The following is a 21,938-nucleotide window of genomic DNA, read 5'->3' as shown; positions in this document are numbered from 1 at the left end:
AGCTTGTCCATAACATGAATCACTAATTCAGACTAATGCCTGAGACACAACACAAGTCAGTCTCAGAACAGTCAGAAGCTATTTGCAGTCTCCAGGAAAGTGACCTTTGTTTTTTTTTTTTTTATTTTTAGGACACACTGCATATTGACAACAGTTCAATTCATTGCCAGTTCTCCAAGTAACTGTTCTTTCTTTTGTATTCTGGTGTTTCACCTCTTCTTATGAAATGCTCATTAATTTGACTACTGATTATTTTAAACCTAATTAAGAATAACTCTGAGATTGGTTATAAGAGATAACATTGTTGATGTATTTTATAATTAGCTATATGTTGATAATATCCAGCAGCCTTACTTAGGCTAATTGTGAAATGAAATTTCAGTATATTCAGGTAGTCAGCTGCTGCAAAAGCTATCGTTCTGAAGTACAATTTTTAATTGCTGATAACTAAAACCACCCTTAATTTGAGACTAAATTATTCTTGGTTCTTTATGTGGAAAAACTGATTTGGAAGCATCAGTTACTTATGTAAGAAAATAAAATATCCTACAGCCACATCCTTGAAGAACTACAGAATATGGTGGAGAAAGTGGTTGCACAATCATTTATTTTCATCAGTTACTTCAGTGCATGACTTTCCCACTGCTTAAAAAGCATCAAAATTTAAGGGGAGTTTAATAATGGGATTAATATTAAACCACTCATTTTCTTTTCTTTCTTTTTAATTTGTACAAGAGGTCTGCGGGTTTTCTGGTTTTCCTCCAGGAATTTAGCTTCTGTCTTTAGTAACTAACATGTGTCAGCTACTGGCTTTCATTCTGAAAAAGATAAAAGAAAAACTATACTGTGTATGTCATATATGGTACATCAAGTATTTACTATTTCTTTATCAATTGGAACACATAAGTGAAGATTGTTCTCTCAGTGATATTTTTCTGCCTATCATTAGTGGGTTGTGGTCTATGAAATAAAATAAGTAAGAAACTACCATCCATGCACCTTGTTTTAAAATTCTATCCTTTGTAAAACAGGGTTGAGTCTGTTGGTTATAGCCGTGTAACTTGTGAGTTGTCTATAACACCTACTATTGACCAGCCATCATCCTTCTAAAACTGAACTGGCTTCCCATTGAGACCACTGGATTAGCTTGCACTAATCAAACTTATTTAATGTATGGAACAGATGGACAAGTCGTTTTAACATGAATACTAAGCCCGCCATTCTTTACCTCTGCTTTTGTTACAGAAACCCTTGAAACACTCATCAGACAAGCAGAAAATTACACCAGCATCCTTTTTTGCAACACCTATAGGAACATGGCCTTAGAGGCTGCTGCTTCTGTTCAGGAGTTCTTCGCTGACGTAGGCCTTTATTTATTTGGCGCAGATGTTAATCCTGAAGAGTTTGTCAACCGATTCTTCGATAGCCTCTTCCCTCTAGTCTACAATCATCTCATTAACCCTGGTGTGACTGACAGTTCCCTGGAATATTCAGGATGCATCCGGATGGCCCGCCGGGACATCAGTCCATTCGGGAATATTCCCAAGAGAGTCATGGGTCAGATGGGCAGGTCACTGTTGCCCAGCCGCACGTTCCTGCAGGCCCTGAATCTGGGCATTGAAGTCATCAACACCACGGACCATCTGCACTTCCCCAGAGAGTGCAGCCGGGCCCTTCTGAGGATGCAGTATTGCCCTCACTGTCAGGGCCTGGCGCTCAGCAAGCCTTGCACCGGCTACTGCCTCAACGTCATGAGAGGCTGTTTGGCCCACATGGCAGAGCTTAATCCACACTGGCACGCGTACATCCGGTCTTTGGAAGAGCTGTCAGATGCCATGCACGGGACATATGACATTGAACACGTGCTCCTGAACTTCCACCTGCTTGTCAATGATGCCGTGATGCAGGCCCACCTCGGTGGACAAAAGTTGTTGGAACAGGTAAGCAACCACCCTGCTTTTCCTGCCTGGCTTAACTCAAGAGCTATCCATCTATATAAAGTGTGTTGAATGTACTTTTAAATTACAGCTGTTGAATGAGTTCCTAGTGTGGGAGTCATAGGGAAGTGTTTGGGGTGGGTTACTCAATTCAAGATAGATTTTGTAGCAAATGTTTTGTTAATAAAAATGCCTTTTCCTCAAAGTAGAAGCTTAAATGAGGTAGAGGGAGTTCAGAGTTCAGTTTTTTTTTTTTAATTTAGTTCAGTTTTTTTCTTTAAATTTTTCTTACATTTTATTAGTCAGTTGTGGCCGTAACTGTATCACGTTGAGGTGTTGTCGTGCCTCCCCTGGGCCTCCCCTGTGTTCATGTTTCTCTCATTCTCCATCAGAATCCCAGCTGTTTCACAGTAAACAAAATGGCAAAGAATGGCAAAAATAATTGTGAGACTTTGTAAAAAAATATACTGGTTTCCAGAGAAAATAGGGGATTAGGAAATGGAGTGAGTGGAGGGAGAGATAGGAAAAGCTCAGGTTTAAAGTCAGGATCAGTTATATTTGAATGTGCAATCTGCTGGTATTTCCCAACTCTCTTAGTCAGTCAATCATTCTCTTTCTCCCTCCTTCCCTCCCTCTCTCTTCCTCTCCCTGCCCTCTCCTTCCCCCCCACATACTCTCTCTCTGTGATTTGCTTTCTTACCAACTCTCAAATCTGCAAGACTATGCACTATGCTGTTCATTATGTCCCGAACAATTTCTTGATTTTAGTAACGGGAAACTACCTTTTGACCTCCTTGCCTAATTTGACACCTCCATGCCTCTTTGAGTTCTTTTCCCTGGTGTTTATAAAATGACAATAGCAGTATGTAACTTTAGGAGTATTCTGTTCTGGATGAAAGGCAGTATGTATCAAACTGCAGGTTATGGTGCCTGGCATTCAAAAATGGGTAGCTGGTGTTAATGTTTCAAAGGTATTTAGTTTTAAAATAGAAAATATCAGTTGTGTAGTCATTAAATGGAGATTTGACTAGTGGTCAAAGTTAGAGACTCCAGAACTTGTCAAGTGATGGTCTGATGAATTTTCAAAACATGGTATATACAGCATCATGTTTTATTTCAGGAAGATGCTTAAAGATGTTTTGCAAGAAAGTTCATAGAATCAAAGGACATAAGAGTTGTAAAAAAGTTCTCTCTCCTTCTATAGAGTCATTTCCTTGTGAACAAAACTCACAACCTTTCAAGTAGTACTTTTCATATTCCATATACCGAAGTATATGTGGGCTTCTATATTTATCCTACATCTTCTCATCTGTGATGAAATCGTGCCCGTCAGTGCCAAGATCACATCCCCACATCCTGGAATTTATTGAGTAAATTAGCAAACATTGTCATTATGAACTTTATAATGTCCTTTTAACTTATTTTTGATAGAAGTTAGATCTGAAAATCTTTTAGTTCAACTACCTCCTCCCCTGTTCTTCTTAACTTTCTGAGTCTTTGATGGCTTGTGTGTGAGCCAATATTGTCCATTATTTGTGTGTTTTTAAGCAAACTGGAAATGGCATCTTGTTTAGGCAGAAGCCACTCTGATGTGTGGCTTGCTGCGTACAGTGTGAATGAGCTGGCTTTCACCTCCCACTCCTTGCCTGGTTCAACTGAGTGTAGTTATTCAGTGAACAATTCCCAGTCATGTGCAATGGTCCTGGTCTTCTTGCCCTTGCTCATATCTATATGGACATCAGACATGTGCCAGAACATTTGAAAGGGTTATAATATTCCAGCTCAACCTAAAGAATAAATGTATCTGAAGGTGTCAAGCATTGGCGAAGCTGAGGAAGCAGCATTTATATCTAGGGCACAAAATGTCAATATTATGATATTGAATATCTCCAAAAGGGAAAAAAGGCACAAAAATCTGAAACCAAGTACAGATTTGATGATTCATTTGGAACATGCCATTTACCACTCTGAGACAGAGTGGTCTTCCCTGGTGGCGAAGCGGGTTAAAGCACAGCACTAGGAAGCTAAAACCACTTCAGCATGAGTTCAATCCCTGGTCTGGAAGTGATCCACGTGATGAGGCAGACCTCTCCTGACCAATCCGCTGCTCCCCTCAGCAGTGTACTTCATCTGCTCCCCACTCTGTCTCTGGTGAAACTTCTCACCACCCCTGCGCCTGTGGCCTGTACCCCAGTTCTGTATGCATAAATAAATAAATCTTTTAAAAATGGATAAACAAATTGAATGTTAAGATCATTTTTATTATATTTGAACACCTTAAAATCTGTCATGTAGAAAATTATTTTTCATATGGTAAGGATAAAAATGACACAAGTTTGACAGGTTTGTAGTTAGATAGACATGTTTTCAAAACTTGGGTTTGCTGTTCATTAGTCCCACGGCCTGAATGAACTACATAGATTCTTTGACTAAAGTGGGTGAAGTGGGAGTAGTATTGAAGTAGAATATTTCTGGTAAATGTCTGCATCAGGAGACTCTTGGTACCTGAGAACCTTGCTGTTTTCCTATTCCTTCCTATTTACTCTTGAATAAATCTTGGAGCAAGTTACTGTAGTACCTCAAAGGGTTAGAATCATTGTCCTGCTTATCTTTTACAAATAAGTTAAAAGAAAAAAACTCTTACATATGAAACTCCTTAGCGAATTTTGAAAGGACACGTTCCTATTTTAAGGAAAAATCTGAGTTTCATGTAATTAATCGCTCTATGACTATCTTGAGAAACATCAGTTACTAATAAATTGTTGATTCTTTTATAAATAGAACAACTGAGATTCTCTTTTTGACTTATGGCGACAGAAGAAGGAGAAACTGACTTTAAATTCCTTGAAAATTGACTCATTAATATTTATTTCTGCCAACTTCAAAGTGATTTATAAGCTGTTTATCAAGCTTTGATAACCAGCTCACACATCAATGAATTTAACAAATTCAAGATAGATTACTGGAGAGCCAGCAAATAATGACTTTCTCACATTTCCAAAGCAATCTCTAAGATCTAGTACTTCCAGGTCTAGTCCTCAGTAAATGCATATTTTCACTTTTAGAAATTCATAGGGGCACTCAATATATCATACTCGTATTGAGTGAATTTTACCTGGAAAAAAAAGTTTTCCAGATTCCAGAATATTGTGTCTTTCATTCAGTAAACCGTTAAAGAAACATTCTAATTTACAGAGATTATTTAATTTTATGATTATAGTGGAAGTTGAGACTAAACCTAGCTTAATCAAGCAGTAACACATGTTCATCAAAATATAGAAATTAAAGGCATAGGTTCTACTCTCAGACCATAGTTCATGTTGGTCTTTCCCACTTATGAGCTCAAGTTTGGGTATTTGATTGTTTAATCTTTTTTTAACTTCACTTTCCTCTTTGGTAAAATGGGAACATAACCATACAACTTAGAGTTTTTAATGACAATAAAATGACCTTTCACAATTAGATTAGTGTCTTTTACATGGAAGTATTTAAGTGCTGATTATTATCACATTCCATTACCTATTAATACTTTATTGATTTTTTTGGAGATTGAAATGCTCCCAAAGTAAAAATCCCTCTTCTAATTAGTGTAGAGTTAAAAATACACATATGATTATTCAATGTAAGCAAACAAAATTGTAAAGACCTTTCTTGAATGGGGAAATACTAGAGTTTCCAAAAAACATTTTAGATGTATATAATGTTTTTAATATTAATGAATGTTAATTGATGAAAATGAAGAAATGATTTCTTATTAGGAAATCATTTATTCATAATAGAAATTAAAATTGATCTATTTTTAAATGTTGTGTGCTAGCAATTGCCCCTAGCTTATTATTTTGATGTAACTTAATACTTTACCTAAAAGAATAAGAATGCAGGATCATGATTAAGTTTCAGTATTTAAGTGGAACAAATATCAAGAAACTCACTAATAAATATAATTTCAGACACAAAAAGTGTTTTTCAGCTTTATCAGGATATAAATGATAAAGTCCTCTTTTATTCTAGTGGAATTCACTAGTGAAACCACCTGACCGTAGGATTTTCCTTGTTGATAGGGTTTTTATTGCTACTGGTTCAATCTCCTTACTCATTACTAGTCTTCTCATATTTTAATTATTTTCATATTCAGTTTTGTGGCCAGTTCTGAACTACTATATGTTCTTTATAGATATCCAATTTGTTGGCATAAATTTGTTACTGATGGTCATTAAGATCCTTTGTATTTCTGTGATATCAGTTGTAATGTGTCTTCTTTAACTTATAATTTTGAGGGCTTTTTTTTAGTCTATTTACAGATTTGACTTTTCTTTTAAATCTTTTCAAAAAACCAGCTGTTACATTCACTGCTTATTTTCCATTTTTTTCTAGTCTCTACTTGATTTATTTCTGCTCTGACTTTTGTTATTTCCATCCTCTGATAACATAGGTTGTTCTTTTCCTAGTGCCTTGGGATGTAAAGTTAGGTTGTTTATTTGGGCTATTTTTGCTTCTTGTGTAGGTGTTTGCTATTATAATCTGTCTTCCTAGAGCTGTGTTTGCTGCACTGGGGGTTCCTTTTAGTTGTATGCCACTGTGCTGGGTGGGGTTGAGGCTGAATATCTCAATCTTTCCTCCCCATTCACTGTAAGAACTTTCTCATTCACTTGATGTGTGGGAGTTACTCAACTAGTTTCAACTTCAGAAGAGATTGCTCCAGGTGTAGCTGTATTTTCAGTGCATCTGTGAAAAGAATTGCAGGAGTATCTTATGTAACCATCTTGTGACCAGAAGCATAATTAGCAACAATAAAGGTCCACAATGTATTTTTTAAACGGATAAGCAGTTTCCCCATGTTTTACCTATGACCTATTAGTGGAGATTCAGCTGGTTGCATCCACATTAATTTCGAATAGTTGTGTACTTCAATTTTAATACCTATCAAAATTTAATTTAAGGTGTATGGTACACACTAATGCACTCTAATTAAACTGTTGTTGAGATAACTAATATCTCATCAAATTCTTTATGCACATTAAATTTATCTAACTGCAGAATGAAAGCATCCTTAATTAATTCTATGATTTTGGTATTCCATAATACCTTTTTATGTAAACTGAAAAGAACATAAGAGTAATAGCCTGAATTACTAATGGCAACATAGTCATTTGTTCTGTTTCTTTTAATGATGTTGTATTCATTTTTCTACAAGTCACTGAAGAGATATGATGTAATAGGGGTTATGGGACAAATAAGTTAGGACAAATGCTCAAAATTTCAGTCTCCAAAGTAATTCACGTAAAATACAATGCCATTCTAATTTTAAATATTTTACATTTATAATTTATATTCCACATCAAATCTAGTACTTGCATTTGATAAAAGATGTGAAGTTTGCATGGTGGGATGCCATGTACTGTGTGTGGAGACCTTTGGGGCATGAAGAAGAGATAGAAGAATTCATATACTGTTCTAGACCATAACCTGCTTGCAGTGTAAAAGGGCTCTGTGCTATTCTCTCTGACAAAACACATGTGGAATACTGCATTTGATTCCAGGAGCTTGGAGACAACTGAATTGCCACAAGTTCCTGGTGAGGGCCTTCAGTTAAAGAGTGAACAACTTTGTTAGTAGGATGAAGTAATGTGATACCAGACTTGATTCCTAGAGTTTTAAAGAAGAATGGCTATAAATAATTTAATTTTGGGTCTATGGAGTGAGTTCTTTTTACTGTGACAGATTAAAATGTGTAAATGCTAGAGATTGGAATTAACAAAAGAAATGGAATGGGGTGTGCCCTTCCTGGTGGTGCAGCAGGTTAAAGCACAGCACTAAGAAGCCAAAGCCACTTCCTCATGAGTTCGATCCCCGCCTGCCCCGGAGGTGACCACATGGTGCTGCAGACCTCTCCTGACCCACTCTCTTCTCCCCTCAGCAGTGTACTTCGACAATCTGCCTGTTCTGCTTTCCACTCTGTCTCTGGTGAATCCTCTCACCACCCCTGCACCTCTGGCCTGTATCCCAGTTCTGTATGCACAAATAAAATAAATCTAAAATAAAATAAAATAAAATAAACCAAAAGAGTTTATAAAGAAGAAAGAAAGAAATGGAATGGGGAGTTGCTTCAGGTTCCACAATATAAAAAACAGTACAAGGTCATTATTTTGAAGCAAAAAAAAAAAAAAAAAATTAAGACCTCTCATTCATGGGTATTTCTGTACTTGACTGACACAGAAGAGAAAACTGGGAGCAAAGATTATAAATAGCTACATATAGACACACATCTATGGAGAGTTAGGCAACAGTTCATTGAAAATATTTATTATGTAGTTGATGCTATCATTTATTACTTGGTCTGATCTTTTATTTAAATTACATGCTGGCTAATGTTGAATTTGTGATTAGTAAGTATTTTGTTCAAATGATCCGGCTGTTCTAAGTAGCAGGGAACTTAGCAAGAGTAAAGGGAATATATATGTGTTGAATTAGTAACAACTGAATAGGAAAATAGGATAAAAAGCAAATCTGAAAGAATTCAAAATGAACTTTCCAAAAGCAGAAGCATCTGTAGGCTTCTAAAGAAGAAAGGGGAGGATTCACTAGACTCTGGAAAGACCATCAGGCCAACTCATCCAACTCATCACTGTAGCTCACTTTCAGAGATGATTATCCACTTAATTGTGGACACTGGATAATGATAGGGAGCTTGCTACTCCAGAGCTGGTGATGGTAATCAGCAAGTAGCTGTAATGAGTGCTTCTCTCGATAGTAAGCCAATTTAGGTGTGTGCAAGTGCAAATGATGCAAACATACTTTGACCAGAGCTAAGTCATAGGAATATTCAATTTTCCATTCAGTCTCTAGCTCAAGTAAATGTGACACTATGTTGAGGTATTTTTACAATTTACATATATGATTAGAGCTGAACCCTTTATCACTAGCAATTTGCCCCTTGAACATGTGAATCAAAGGGCAGGAGAGGTCCAATTTGACCCTTTAATAATCTCCCCTGAGCCTGAAATGATTGGCAGTGGCTCTGTACCACTGCCAAGGTTCTCTACCTCATATGAATTAAGTCAAAAAATCTGGGCGAACCCATTAGGTAACAAGCTTGCATAGTTTTAAGAAAAATTTGTCATGAGACTTTGAAATTTTTGCATGATTAATATGTGATGTTTATTTTCCTGAGAATAATGGTGGTATTCATTACTTAAGAATAGGTGGGCTCTCCCTGGTGACGCAACGGGTTAGGATGCAGCACTGCAAGCTAGCTGTAGCCACTTCAGTGCGAGTTTAATACCTGCCTTGGAGCTGACTCACCTGACGTGGCAGACCTTTCCTATCTCCCCGCTGCTTCCCTCAGCAGTGTACTTTGTCCATCTGCCTGTTCTGTTCCCCACTCTGTCTTTGATGAGTCCTCTCATCACCGCTGCACCTTTGGCCTCAGTTCTGTATGCATAAATAAATAAATCTTAAAAAAAAAAAAGAAGAAATGCTGGTGGTCATATAAAACATGTAAGTATATAGAAATATTCTTATTTCTAACTAATTTCCTAAGGAAAATTGTTATTAAAAGTCATACTAATTTCCAAAGGGGCATCTGAACAACCATCTCCCACAGCCAGTGATCCATCACACTTATGGGCAGCTCCAGTTGCTGGAAAGTGCCTCCTTATGGTGAACAAGTATTTCCAGCTGAAAATGCCACCCATGGTTCTCGGAATGCTCTGAAGAGAAGGAGTAAGTTTTAGCCATTTTAGACTTCAAACATCTGAAGGCTGTTATACTTCTGCCTCTTCCCAGACACCTGCTTTTCCCGAATGCTCTCTCCATTTCATTCAGTTCTGGTCATGTTTTCTTGATGAGATTGCTACTGTAACCACAGCTCTGTCTGACTCTCCTGGAGGGCCTGCTGATAGAGGCTAGATTGACAGACCACAGGCAACCTGGGTGTTGAAAATTGTTGGACACCAGCCATGCATCTTTCCAGTTCTTCACCCATGACATCTGGGTGTTCCCTCTACCTCCGTGATCTGGCACAGGAGAACTCTTGGCTGTGGTCTCAGGCCTCTGTGAAATATGCTGTTTGGAACGTCAGTAGTGGAAGGACAATTTGCACTACCATTTTTGGTATTTTGTATGCATTTTGCTTTGGTACATGATGAGAGTTCCTAAAATAACAGCATTCTTATTACAATAATATGAGCTTTGGTCTCCGGGGTGTAAAAAGACTTTAATAATAGCCTGTGATTCTTTTACATTTTCCTGCAATGATTTCTGCTTGAGTTTTATAAGTGTGTATTAGTTCACATGTATCACTGCTGGCAAAGCTTCTCCTCTACTTTAATAGGGCGAATTCTCTTTAAATTGGATGCCGTACAAACAAGTATTACTTTTTTCTAATGTAGTTCAGCGGGGGCTTGATGTTGTAGCTGAGCTCTTAATTCTCCAGGTCCACGGTGTATTCTCGGGATACAACAAAGCTTTCTTGGTTGTTTATCTCTGAAAAGATCTTGAAGTGCATTGATCATTTTAGAGTATGCAGCTAATTTGTGTACCTTTGCTTCCTTCTATTTTGTTTTGTTTTGCCTTTGAGCACTGGTGAGCTGGTATTTATCCCAGTTGCATGACTTGGCAATTCTTTTTTTTTTTTTTTAAAGATTTATTTATTTATTTATTTATGCACAGAACTAGGGTACAGGCCAGAGGTGCAGGGACATTGAGAGGATTCACCACACATAGAGCGGGGAGCAGAACAGGCAGATAAATGAAGTACACTGCTGAGGGGAGCAACAGGCGGGTCAGGAGAGGTCTGCTGCTCCATGTGGATCATCTCCAAGGCTGGCAGGAATTGAACTCATGCTAAAGTGTCTTTAGTTTCTTAGTGCTGTGCTTTATTTAACCTGCTGCACCACCAGGGAGGGCCCAACTTGGCAAATCTTTGGCTTCATCAATTCAGGGTCTCCATTTTCTGTTGCCTTCAGTATACCCAGCTCCTCATTCCCACAGCCCATCTTGTCTTCTAGGAAAAAACAGCCACATGGCTTATCTCTATTAAATGTTCACCTGCAGACTTGACCTGATACTCTGTGTGATTAGAATTTGCTCCACAGGATGCATTTTCTGAGATTTTCTATCTCCTTGGTAGACTTAGCCGCTCTTCCCTTACATTTCTGAGACTTTGAAAGCAGCTTTATGCTTTCGTGGTGAAGACTGACTTTTCCACCAAAGCCTCTGTTTGTGCTGTTTCAAGCTGTCTTACATATTGCTGGATTTGGAAAGCTGTTCTGGTTGCAGCTACTCAATCAATGTTGGATTTCACAAGGACATGTTTCTTAAAGAGTGAATCTTGTAATGCCAGTCATCACTGAACTTGTAAACACTTAGAACTTTTTCCTTTCCTTCTTTCTATAAATATTCACCTTATGGCCAAGTGAAGTGATGTAGCTTTCCAGCATTTTGTTCATGTTTACTGTGTATTTTTTATTATTATTACAAGTGTCATTATTGACTTATCACTGGTTTAAAATACAATATATGATTTAGGAGAATAGGTTCACACCTCACTACATCTACCTTACCGAATCATGCCCACCACCAAAATACCTGTAGTTTATACCATAAACCACAGGGTACCCCCTTTCTTTATATCCTCCATTCTATAGTCATAATTCTAGGGTTTATTTTGGTGTAGACTATGTACTAAGATCTTCACTATCTTTGTGTTATGTTTGTGCATCATGGATAGTCTGATTTGAAGAAGTTCTACCTCATCCCATCTGCCACAGTTGAGCTGTTCATTTCAAGATTAGCTCTAGGTTTTGATCCAGGGATAGGGCTCCTTTGTATTCCAGTTGCATAGGGAAGAATTCTATAACAAGCCATGATGTTTCCAGTGCTGTGTAGTTACAATTTCTCTCAACAAAGTAGTAAGCATTAAGGAGTGAAATAAGTCAGGAAGAGAAAAGGAAATACAAGAATAGTGTCACTTGCATATGGAATATAGAGAAACCAGATAAAGCCAAACTAAAAAAGTAACCCTTGAAAACTTACTACAGAAATGAGAAAAGCAGAGGGCAAGGGAGAGGGATAAAAACAGAGTGGGAAGTTGTTCCTCTGAAGTGTGAGGGTCCTGTACATCTGAAATACAAATAAGGAAGTAAACTAATGTCACCTCAAAAAACACATTTTACAAAATGAATACCCAAAACATGGAAAGAAAGCATGACATTATTCCACACTCTTGTAATGATTTTTTTTAAGATTGGTTTATTTATTTATGCATACAGAACTGGGGTACAGGGCAGAGGTGCAGGGGTGGTGAGAGGCTTCACCAGAGGCAGAGGAGGGAGCAGGACAGGCAGATGGACAAAGTACACTGTTGAGGGGAGCAGCGGGCAGGACAGGAGAGGTCTGTCGTGGCATGTGCATCAAACTCATGCTGAAGTAGCTTTAGCTTAGTGCTGTGCTTTGACCCGCCGTGCCAGCAGGGAGGGCCCTCTTTCAATGATTTCATGGAGCAAACCTCTGAATCATTTCTAGGTACATGCAATTTTTTTAAACTTACTATCTATTTACTATGGGTCAAACTATGCCCTGTGAAGTTTGATGTCAATTTACAAATAACTGATAAGTCACAAGTAATTTCTGTCCTATTTAATTACATGTTATTTTCGTCAGCATATTTACATCCATAGTAACTCTGTGTCTTTTACTGACTATAATGATGGCTCTGGTATACGCTTTCAAGCAGCTCTTTGTTCTGTTAGTTTCCTCATGAAAGAATTAAATCTTTTGCAACTGCTCATATGTATTCATTTTAGAGTAAATTTTAAAATCTTTTTGAAAATGATATTTACACTTAACTCACTGAGAATAGAATAAGCAATACTTATTATGGATAGGCTTCTTTTGGTTGGAAAGTCACAGAAATTCAGTTTATTTGAGACCTGCTGAAGATGTGAGTGAATATTAGTCCACATCTCTTAAAATATCAAGTGGTGCATACAATTAAATGTCTGCCTTGATTTAGTCCCTCATAAGTGCTGTGAGCGTTCTCTGCTTTCAGTGACACTTTTGTTTATGTTGGTTTGTTTCTCAGGCAAACTATCTTTAAGTGTTTACAAAGTAGGCCATAAAATGTGTAGGCTCATCATCTTCCAATTTAGCAAGAAAAAGCAGAACTTAGTTATCATTGATTGGAATCCTCGGTGTGCGTTCTCATTGCTGGTGTTTTGGGCCTGTTCCTTTCTCTGAAGCATCTTCGGACACCCTTACTGGTCACTGTTGGTTCTCATTCCCATTGTAATATGTCAGCAGATTGTTGGAGAGGATGATTCCAGAATATGAAATCAGAAGAGCAACAAAAACAAGCAAAGAAGAAAAATCACACACACAAGGAATAAGAGATCTACTTCATTATAATAATAGATGCAATCCACAGTCTGTTAGGGACATGACAGAGCATTCACATATGTATAGGCTAAAGGAAGGGACAAATAGAATTTGGAACAAATATCAAATTAAAGGTATATATAAATAATAAAACAGAAAACGAAGAAATGCAGAGATGTTAAATAATTCCAAGAGCATACTGGAATTATGGAAGCACTTGCTTTTAAATGAGAAATGTAACATCACTGTCATGTATTGTACTCTCCATGTTAATGTTTATGTGCAGGTACTAATTAACAATTAGACTGTGCAGCAATAAAAAAATAACCTAATTAAAACAGGCAAAGGGTATAAGTAGACATTCTCCAAAGAAGGTATACAAATGACTAATAAACATATGAAAAACTGTTCTACATAATTTATCATTATGAACATGCAAATCGAAATCTGTGAGACAATGCGAATTCACACTCTCTGACTGCTCTCATATAAACACTAGGGAGAGCATAATAAGAGCGATTGAGTGTGTGCAGACATTTGAATAATTTGTACATTGCCAGAAGGATTGTAAAATTGTGTACTGACTTTGAAAACAATTCAGTATTTACCCTATGACCCAGCAATTCCAGGCCAAGTTATTTACCCGAAGAAATTTAATACACATATTCACAAAATGCATTATTATGTGTATTTCCAAAAATCTTGTGTGTGGCTATTCGCTGTGACTTTTTCCATAATAGCTAAAAAGTAGAAATGACCTAGATGTCCATGTACTGATGAATGAGTATATAAAATGTGTTATAGTCATACAGTGGAATATTATTTGGCAATTAAAGAGGGCTGAAGTGTTGATACATGCTACAATATAATTAGGCCTTGGGAACTTTACACTCTGTGGAAGATGTTAGTCACCAAAGTCACGTATTATATGATGTTGTTCTCATAAATAGCAAATCCATTGAAACAGAAAGTGGGTTAGTGGTTAGCAGGATCTGGGGATGAATTGGGAATTACTGCTGATGCATACATTATTATTTTGGGAGGAGGAGGAAGTGATAAAGATCTTGCAAAATAACAGTGTTGATGGCTGTACTTCTTTGTCAATATAGTAAAAATCCCTGAATTGCACTTTTTAAAGGATGAATTTTATGCTACATGAATTATATGGCAATAAAACTGTCATAAAAAGTTATAATGTATAATTTTGAAAATTGACTCACACAGATTGAAAACCAGTATATTCCAATGAGTAACTTTCTCTTATAGGTTTGTTCTTTTTTATTGGAGTATGCTTCTTGAGGCATTGGGATGCAGAGGAACAACGTGTCTTTTTGTTTGACATCCAGAGACATTTTATCATTAATGCTATGAGGCCTCCAGAGGAAAAGGCTTCTCCCATATATTATAGGCATTTTTCCCCTCATAGATAGTAAACTTTCAGACATGAAAAGCTGTTTTTCAATGAAAGACATTTTGGAGTCAAGTAAAGATGACTAGGTGGCTAATTACATGCACTTGCAAGTCTTGCCATTTGCAACAACGTGGATGGCACTGGAGATGTTACTAAGTGAAATAAGTCAGGAGGAGAAAGACCAATACTGGATAATTTCACTCATGTGTGAAAAACAAAGCAACAAAAGAACAGACAATGAACCCCAGAAACTTTTGCAGAACTGAGGTGACCAGACGGAAAAGGTGGGATTGGGTTGCAAAGGGGTGAATGGGGCACAGTGAACTGTGGTGGAGAATTGAGCAGTTGGGTGGTAGGTATGTTACAGAATTGTTACAGGGAACCCTATTGTGAACTGGGTTGCCTGTCTTGAGGTCCACAACAGCGCTTAAAATTCAATTGTTTTGCAGGCACACACAAAAGTGTCAGTTATGGGTTTATTTACAAAGGGGAAAGGAAAAGGTACAACCCAGGGAAAGAGAGAGAGAGATACAAGGTAACTAGAACATCTTACCAGCTCCGCTGACTTGGAACTCCAATAACACACTGATAGCTACTAAGAGCCAAGGGACCAGCCACCAGGCATGCCATCCAGAGAGAGCCAGGCAGTCCAGAGAGAGCACATCTAAAATGGTCCCCTGTATATCCCCCAAAGCCCCAGAATGCCTGCTTAGCTCTGCCCTTGGGTCCTCACAGTTCTCTCCTTGATATTGCTGGGGGTTGTTAGTTTCCAATCACTGGAATATGGGGTGGAGTCCAGAAAGCTCTGCAGAGTTCCTTTAGGACATCCTTTCCCCTAACAGGCGTGGTGGGGTAACTTTCATGTGGAACCATGCACCTCTAAGTCACATACAATATTTTCAACCAATGGTACCTCAATAAAAAAAATCATACAAACACAAAATGTCAAAGTAAGCAGTCAATAAATACATGTTGAGTGTGTTCACCTATTGCTAGATATCAGATCCATACCAACTGGGCTTGCAGTTGCACTGTTGCAATGCACAATAGAGTAACTCACTCTCCCAAATCCACTTTAGCATCTCCAATCTTCTCTCCACAGAAAATCACAGTACTCTTTCCCTATTCTAACTGAGATAATACTTAGAAGTCTTTAAGCAGCTGTTTGTGGACATTAGAGTAACAGATAAGTGTCTTTCTAGTGACCTTTAGTGCTCTGCACATGTGACCTTTCTTTCACTTCACCCTGTTCTCACACCAGTCGTGCTAATTCTCTGCCCTAGCTATGCTGGCATTCTTTTGATTCATTTAGCTTCACAATCCTCTCCTTACTCTTTAACAAGAATGCAGAGAAGCTCTTCCTAACCATGACTCCATGATACCATTTTTATCTTGCTAATACTGCTCCTCATTTTTTTTTTTTTGTTAAGATTTATTTTATGTAGGCATACAAGAACTGGGGTATAGGCCAGAAATGCAGGCGGGTTGTGGGGGGAAAGGGTGTGAGAGGCTTCGCCAGAGACAGAGTGGGGAGCAAAACAGGTAGATCGACGAAGTACACTGCTGAGGGGGAGCAGTGGGCGGGTCCAGAGAGGTCTGCCGCTCCATGTGGGTCAGCTTCCTGGCCAGGGATCAAACCTGAGCTGCAGTGGCTGCAGAGAGCTTCCTGGTACTGCACTTTAAGCCGTTGTGTCACCAGGAGGGGTCCGCAGGGCCTCATTTGTGTCTCTTCTTAATATTGCTAACTCTGGGAAACTTTCCCCAACCTCTGCAGACAAGGCTTAATAACTTTGTATACACATACCAGTTACACCATGACGGCACTGTGACTTGGCCTTTGTTGCATTCGGCGTATATGCAGTTAGTTAATCATTCACTTATATTTTTCCTGTATGCATCCTATATGCTTCAGCAGTGATTCTCACCCCCTCTTCCTTCCCTCCCCCCGTTCCTGGTAGCTACTTTCTGTTTCAGCACATTTTCTCTTCTAGAGACTTCATGTGAATAGCACTATGTAATATGTGGTCTTTGGTGACTAATATCTTTCACATAGTAAAAGTTCTGAAGGCCTAATTATAGTGTAATATGTATCGATATTTCATTCCTCTTTTATTGTAAAATAGTATACATTGAATTGTGTCCAGGAGGTAGAGGACGTCTCTTGTCTCGCTTGGTAGTCTGGCTACAGTCTAGGTCTTTACTACAAATGAATTCCTTCAATCAACAGTAAATCTGCTCTTTCTTCTGCATTGCCTGGACTATTGGAATTGCCTCCAACTGGTCTCCTACATCTTTATCTTACTTGTATCTATTTGCAAAAGTCCAATCCCCAGGCATAGTATAGAAGGCCCTTTGTCATCCGTCATCTGTGTCTCTCCACTTCTCCTGATCCGCACTCCCTTGCATTCATGTTCCAGGTGAAAGTACATCACCTATGCCCTTCAACCCCGTGTTGACTTGACTTTACGTCTACTACAGCCATCTCACCAACAACACTGAAAACTTGTTTAAAGAATTCATAGACACTTCCCATCTTTTTACCCCCACTCCTGTGTCTGGTAATATTTATTGAACTGAAATGACCTCCAAAATCTATAGTAGAGACTTCTTGATTAATGCACTCAGTAAGATTTAATTTCAAGCATTTACAACTTTTCATTGAATCTTACATTACTAACATTTCATCTCTCCCACGAGAGCACAGTGAGACATTGTGATAATCTATGATTCCTTTAATGAATGCATATCTTTTAATAAAATGCTTCCACTTAAACTTTAAACATAGATACATACTCAGGCATTATTAATATTGTATCTGCATTTATTGTACATCCAGTCAAAGATGCCTTTTATCAAATTAGGTTATTGCAAATAAAGGCAAAAGTAAAATAATAAGCATTAGAAACATACCTTGATGAAGTGCATGAGAGCGACTCTGCATAGGGGAGATTCTAGGGCATGCAATCTCCTTTGCAGTTCTTGGTCCTGAAAGACAAATGTCAGGCTTTGGAACTGCATTTCACACACTGATTTGGTCCAAGGATAACCGTCACTGCTTTTGCAGCTGGATCAGGATTGTGGCCTTGTCTGCGAGGTACCCTTTTAGACTTCTACAGACCTGTGAGCTCCTGCTCGTCACCTAAGGATTCACTGCTTTCTGCAGTTCGTTAATGGCTTTTGTTAGATTGTAGGTCAGATTTTTGTGGTTGTTGTTAGGTTTTTGTCAATAGAAGGCGTCCTTTGAAAAAGCATAGCATGATCTTAAATCTGGGGCAAAGCTACGTATAATACTCATCTCCTGGAGAGTCTTGAAGACTCTCCTTGCAGCTTCCTATGTGAAAGGTTCTGACAAATCTATTTCATCCACTAATTACATTGAGGTGAGCGTTTCCAACACATATCTAATGAGGACCCTGCTTTTGCTTGTTCATGTTAGGGATTTTCTACTAAAAACACTGGGAAATGCTGCCAAGATGTATCTTCCATGGCATATTGGGGTTGTGGCCATAAGTAAGATATTTTGGGAGAAGTCTAAGGGAATGTAACCTGCTGTCTGGCTGGGGAGCAGCAAGCTGACAGGGGACCATCTTCTGTTGCCCCCTCCAGTGGATGATCTCTCATTACAAAAGGGTCAGTCATTCTGTAACTTACCGTGGGCTCTGGGAATGCAATCCAGAAGCTGACTTCCTTTGCAGACTCCTTGTGAGTTGGACTTAATTGTCCTCTTCCCAAGTGCCAGGTACAGCAATGTGAAACTAGGAGACTAAGCATTCTCTTGACTTTCTCCATTTGGTCTGTGTCCATAGAAAGAAAACATATCTCAGGCAAATATCTTTGTCTGGATGTCATTCCTTTGGCTCTATATTCATTTTTTTTGTGTGTGTTCCGTCCTTTCTCTGTGTGAACTGAGTTGTAATATTCACAAGGTGCATTAGGTTGAAGCCTCTACTTCAGAGCATACACCAAAGCAATGGGAAATTATTTTAAAAATGTTACTTGGACAGAGAGATGTGCCATCTGTGAGTTGGAAAAGATATGGATGTTTTGTAAATGTATTAGAAATTCATAATATGTGGCCCTCCCTGGAGGCTCAGCAGGTCAAGGCAAAGCACTGCAAGTTAGCCACAATTGCACTTATGTGAGTTCTATCCCCAGCCCCAAAGTTGATCCACATAGCACGGTAGACCTCTCCTGACCCACCCACTGCTCCCCTCAGCAGTGTTCTTCGTGAATCTGTCTCTTCTACTCTTCACTCTGCCTCTCACCATCCCTGCACTCCTGGCCTGTATCCTAGTTCTGTATGCATAAATAAACAAATCTTAAAAAAATTCATAGTATGTAATACTGATTAGAATTTGATATTATATTACTTGTTATTCAACAAATGCTGTCATCTGTATAACTAACATATGTATTGCAAATACTGGCATCCTTTGACAGAGGGTCCTCATTTCCACACTGGAACATGCAGAAGGCCTCGCTGTTTCCCAGCCCAGAGATGTCACATGGGACCCCCCCCCCCCCAGTCTGGCCTCTGCTGACAGAGGTGCTTCATCACATTGACCATTTAGCCTCAGAACAAAGGGAGTCATGTGTGCCCTAACAGATAAATCTTTCCTTGATCAAAGACACTGAACAAAAGGCAGTTTGGCCATGAACTTTATTTGCCTGACATCATAGAGATATAACAGTTGGTGGCCATGGAGCTGACCCACATGGCGCAGCAGACCTCTTCTGTCTCACCCGCTGCTCCCCTCAGCAGTGGACTTCGTGATCTGCCTGCTCTGCTCCTTTCCACTGTCTCTGGCGAATCCTCTCACAGCCCTTTCACCTTTGGTCAGTACCCATATTCTGTATGCAAAAATAAATAAATCTTAAAAAAAAAAGAACTCAAATTACAGTTAAGAGCACCATAAGTTTAAATACAAATAACATATATGCATTCATTTTAATCTTAATGCAAAAAGGGATTTTTAAGCTAAAACAACTGAAAGTATTAATAATTCTGTTTATGAAAAATTTGAAATAAATAAGAAATAATTCCTTTTCCCCCTTTATAATACTTTAATTCCAGGTTAGTCAGGTATATTCCTGCTAGGAATTGTATGCACATATTAAGTCACCTTGTTTGTATGTACCCTGAGTATATATAGGGTAACAGACCTATCTATGTAGATTTGCACTTGACACTCTCAGAATGAATGTCCCAGAGAATTTGCAGGGCCCACTAATCTAGACCTGAATCATAATATTATTTTCCACATGTGCTCATTCTATGATATCCTCTGACTCTACATTGGTGCTTAGAAAACTGGGCATCGTCCTTGAGACTTTCTGTAGGCAGATGCATCTTGATTAGGGTGATCTCACTACAACTCCCTGTCTCCCCTTCCTCCCAACCTCCAGTCCATCTACAGAGTCACCAGAATGACAGATGAACTTCACTCCTATACATTCAGTGTCTTTCCATGGTACACTTGCCAGATCTCTCTTTTTTTTTAAAGATTTATTTATTTATTCATACAGAACTGGGGTACAGGCCAGAGATGCAGAGGGTGAGAGAATTCACCAGAGACAAAGTGGGGAGCAGAACAGGCAGATTGACGAAGTACACTGCTGAGGGGAGCAGCGGGCGGGTCAGGAGAGGTCTGCCGCGCCATGTGGTCACCTCCGGGGCAGGCGGGGATCGAACTCATGCAGAAGTGGCTTTAGCTTCTTTGTGCAGTGCTTTAACCCGCTGCACCACCAGGGAGGGCCCGCCAGACCTCTTTTATGTGATCATAGTGGTCTATATGTCTGACCCCCACATAGTGCACAGTCTGCCTCTCACCAACAGCTCCCTTCCATTCGTGCTCCACGGGAGTGCTTTGACAGACATTTGACAATCCAATTTCTTGAGATTTGGTTATATTGAAATAGTAGTAGTAGTTGAACATTTAGTATCATCAAAGATGTTTATAGCTGCAGTAAGCTTCTAACCACAATACTGGAAATAAGTAAATATCCAGTAACCGGGAAATGCTGAGTAAGTCAGGACACAACCCCTCCCAAGGGGAATTGTGCAGCCATCAGAGATAATGGACGTAAGCCATCTCAATTGATGTAAAAGGATTTTTATGTGTTACCATGGCAGTGAAAAATAGAAACATAATATGATCCTATTTTTATAAAGCATTAGATTTTTACTCACATTATCTTTGTATTCATAATGATCTATGTGAATGTGTTTCTGTTCAAATTACATGAGCACATGAACATGAGGTAAAATAGAAGAGCCATAACAATTTTCTGTACTTAGTTATTTGGGAAGGGAAAGATCTGAGTGGCTGGAGTGGGAAGTGGGAGTGGGAGAAACAAGCAAAATATGAAGAATCTGTCCCATTAAAAAAGTAGAACTTGGCATTATGATTCAATCCCACCTATTACATTGAATGAGTGTGTGTCAGTGAGTGTCTCTTTCTCTGCATAGACATATACTAGAAAACATAACACTGACATATACATCTAGGGACTTCAGGGGATGTTTATGATGTGTCATTTTAGTGACACAAGAAAGTTTTGGAGATACAGATATACACAGGATATAATTCGAATTTTGTAAAATTAGGCAACAAAGAATAAACACGGATATGGATATATCTACTTATATATATTTATAAAATTGAGGACTTTGTTGAGACCTGGTTAGGTCTCAACCAGTTTGTTCCCTCTTCTCTGGAGAAATTGGTTATGTATTCCTTCTACACCTTTAAAATGCACTGTATGCATTAATGAATGGAGTATCAGGAATTGTGTTAATTTGAATATCATAAGTTATATTTTAGTCTGCTTATCATTTTCAGTGTTTTCCTCATAAAATGTACTGATTTTTTAACTATCATGTAGTAATTCAGAGTATAATGCTACCATGTGACATTAAAGAATGATTGATTTATAATTTGTCATTATAAAAAAATAGATGATTTATTGGGCATCCTTGTCGAACCTTCTTAGTTTTTAAGAATGACTGTTATCTCAGAATGGTAGAAGGGCTGTCTAGCAGAAAGTACACACTTAAAAAGTTAATCTGGGTCCTCCCTGGTGGTGAAGCAGGAGTGGTGGCACAGCACTAAGGAGCTAAAGCCATTTCAGCATGAATTAAGTCCCTGCCCCGGAGGTGACCACATGGCGCGGCAGACCTCTCCTGACCCGCCCGCTGCTCCCCTCAGCAGTGT

The 21,938-nt window shown here is 38.6% G+C and overlaps 1 protein-coding gene across 1 annotated transcript in view; it reads left to right on the top strand.

The window, feature by feature from the left end:
* The window catches only part of GPC5 (glypican 5), a 1,027,138-nt gene that overhangs the window by 217,011 nt on the left and 788,189 nt on the right, over positions 1-21,938 (top strand). Inside the window, exon 3 of the mRNA XM_004680070.2 lies at positions 1,246-1,940. Coding sequence (XP_004680127.1) covers positions 1,246-1,940 — 695 coding nt within the window. The remainder of the gene's footprint in view (positions 1-1,245; positions 1,941-21,938) is intronic.

The sequence above is a fragment of the Condylura cristata genome, unplaced genomic scaffold (assembly GCF_000260355.1).
Source record: "Condylura cristata isolate star-nosed mole 26May11 unplaced genomic scaffold, ConCri1.0 scaffold00010, whole genome shotgun sequence".
NCBI lineage: Eukaryota > Metazoa > Chordata > Mammalia > Eulipotyphla > Talpidae > Condylura > Condylura cristata.
Note: the sequence above shows the minus strand (reverse complement) of the source record. Positions and strands in the feature narration are given on the sequence as shown.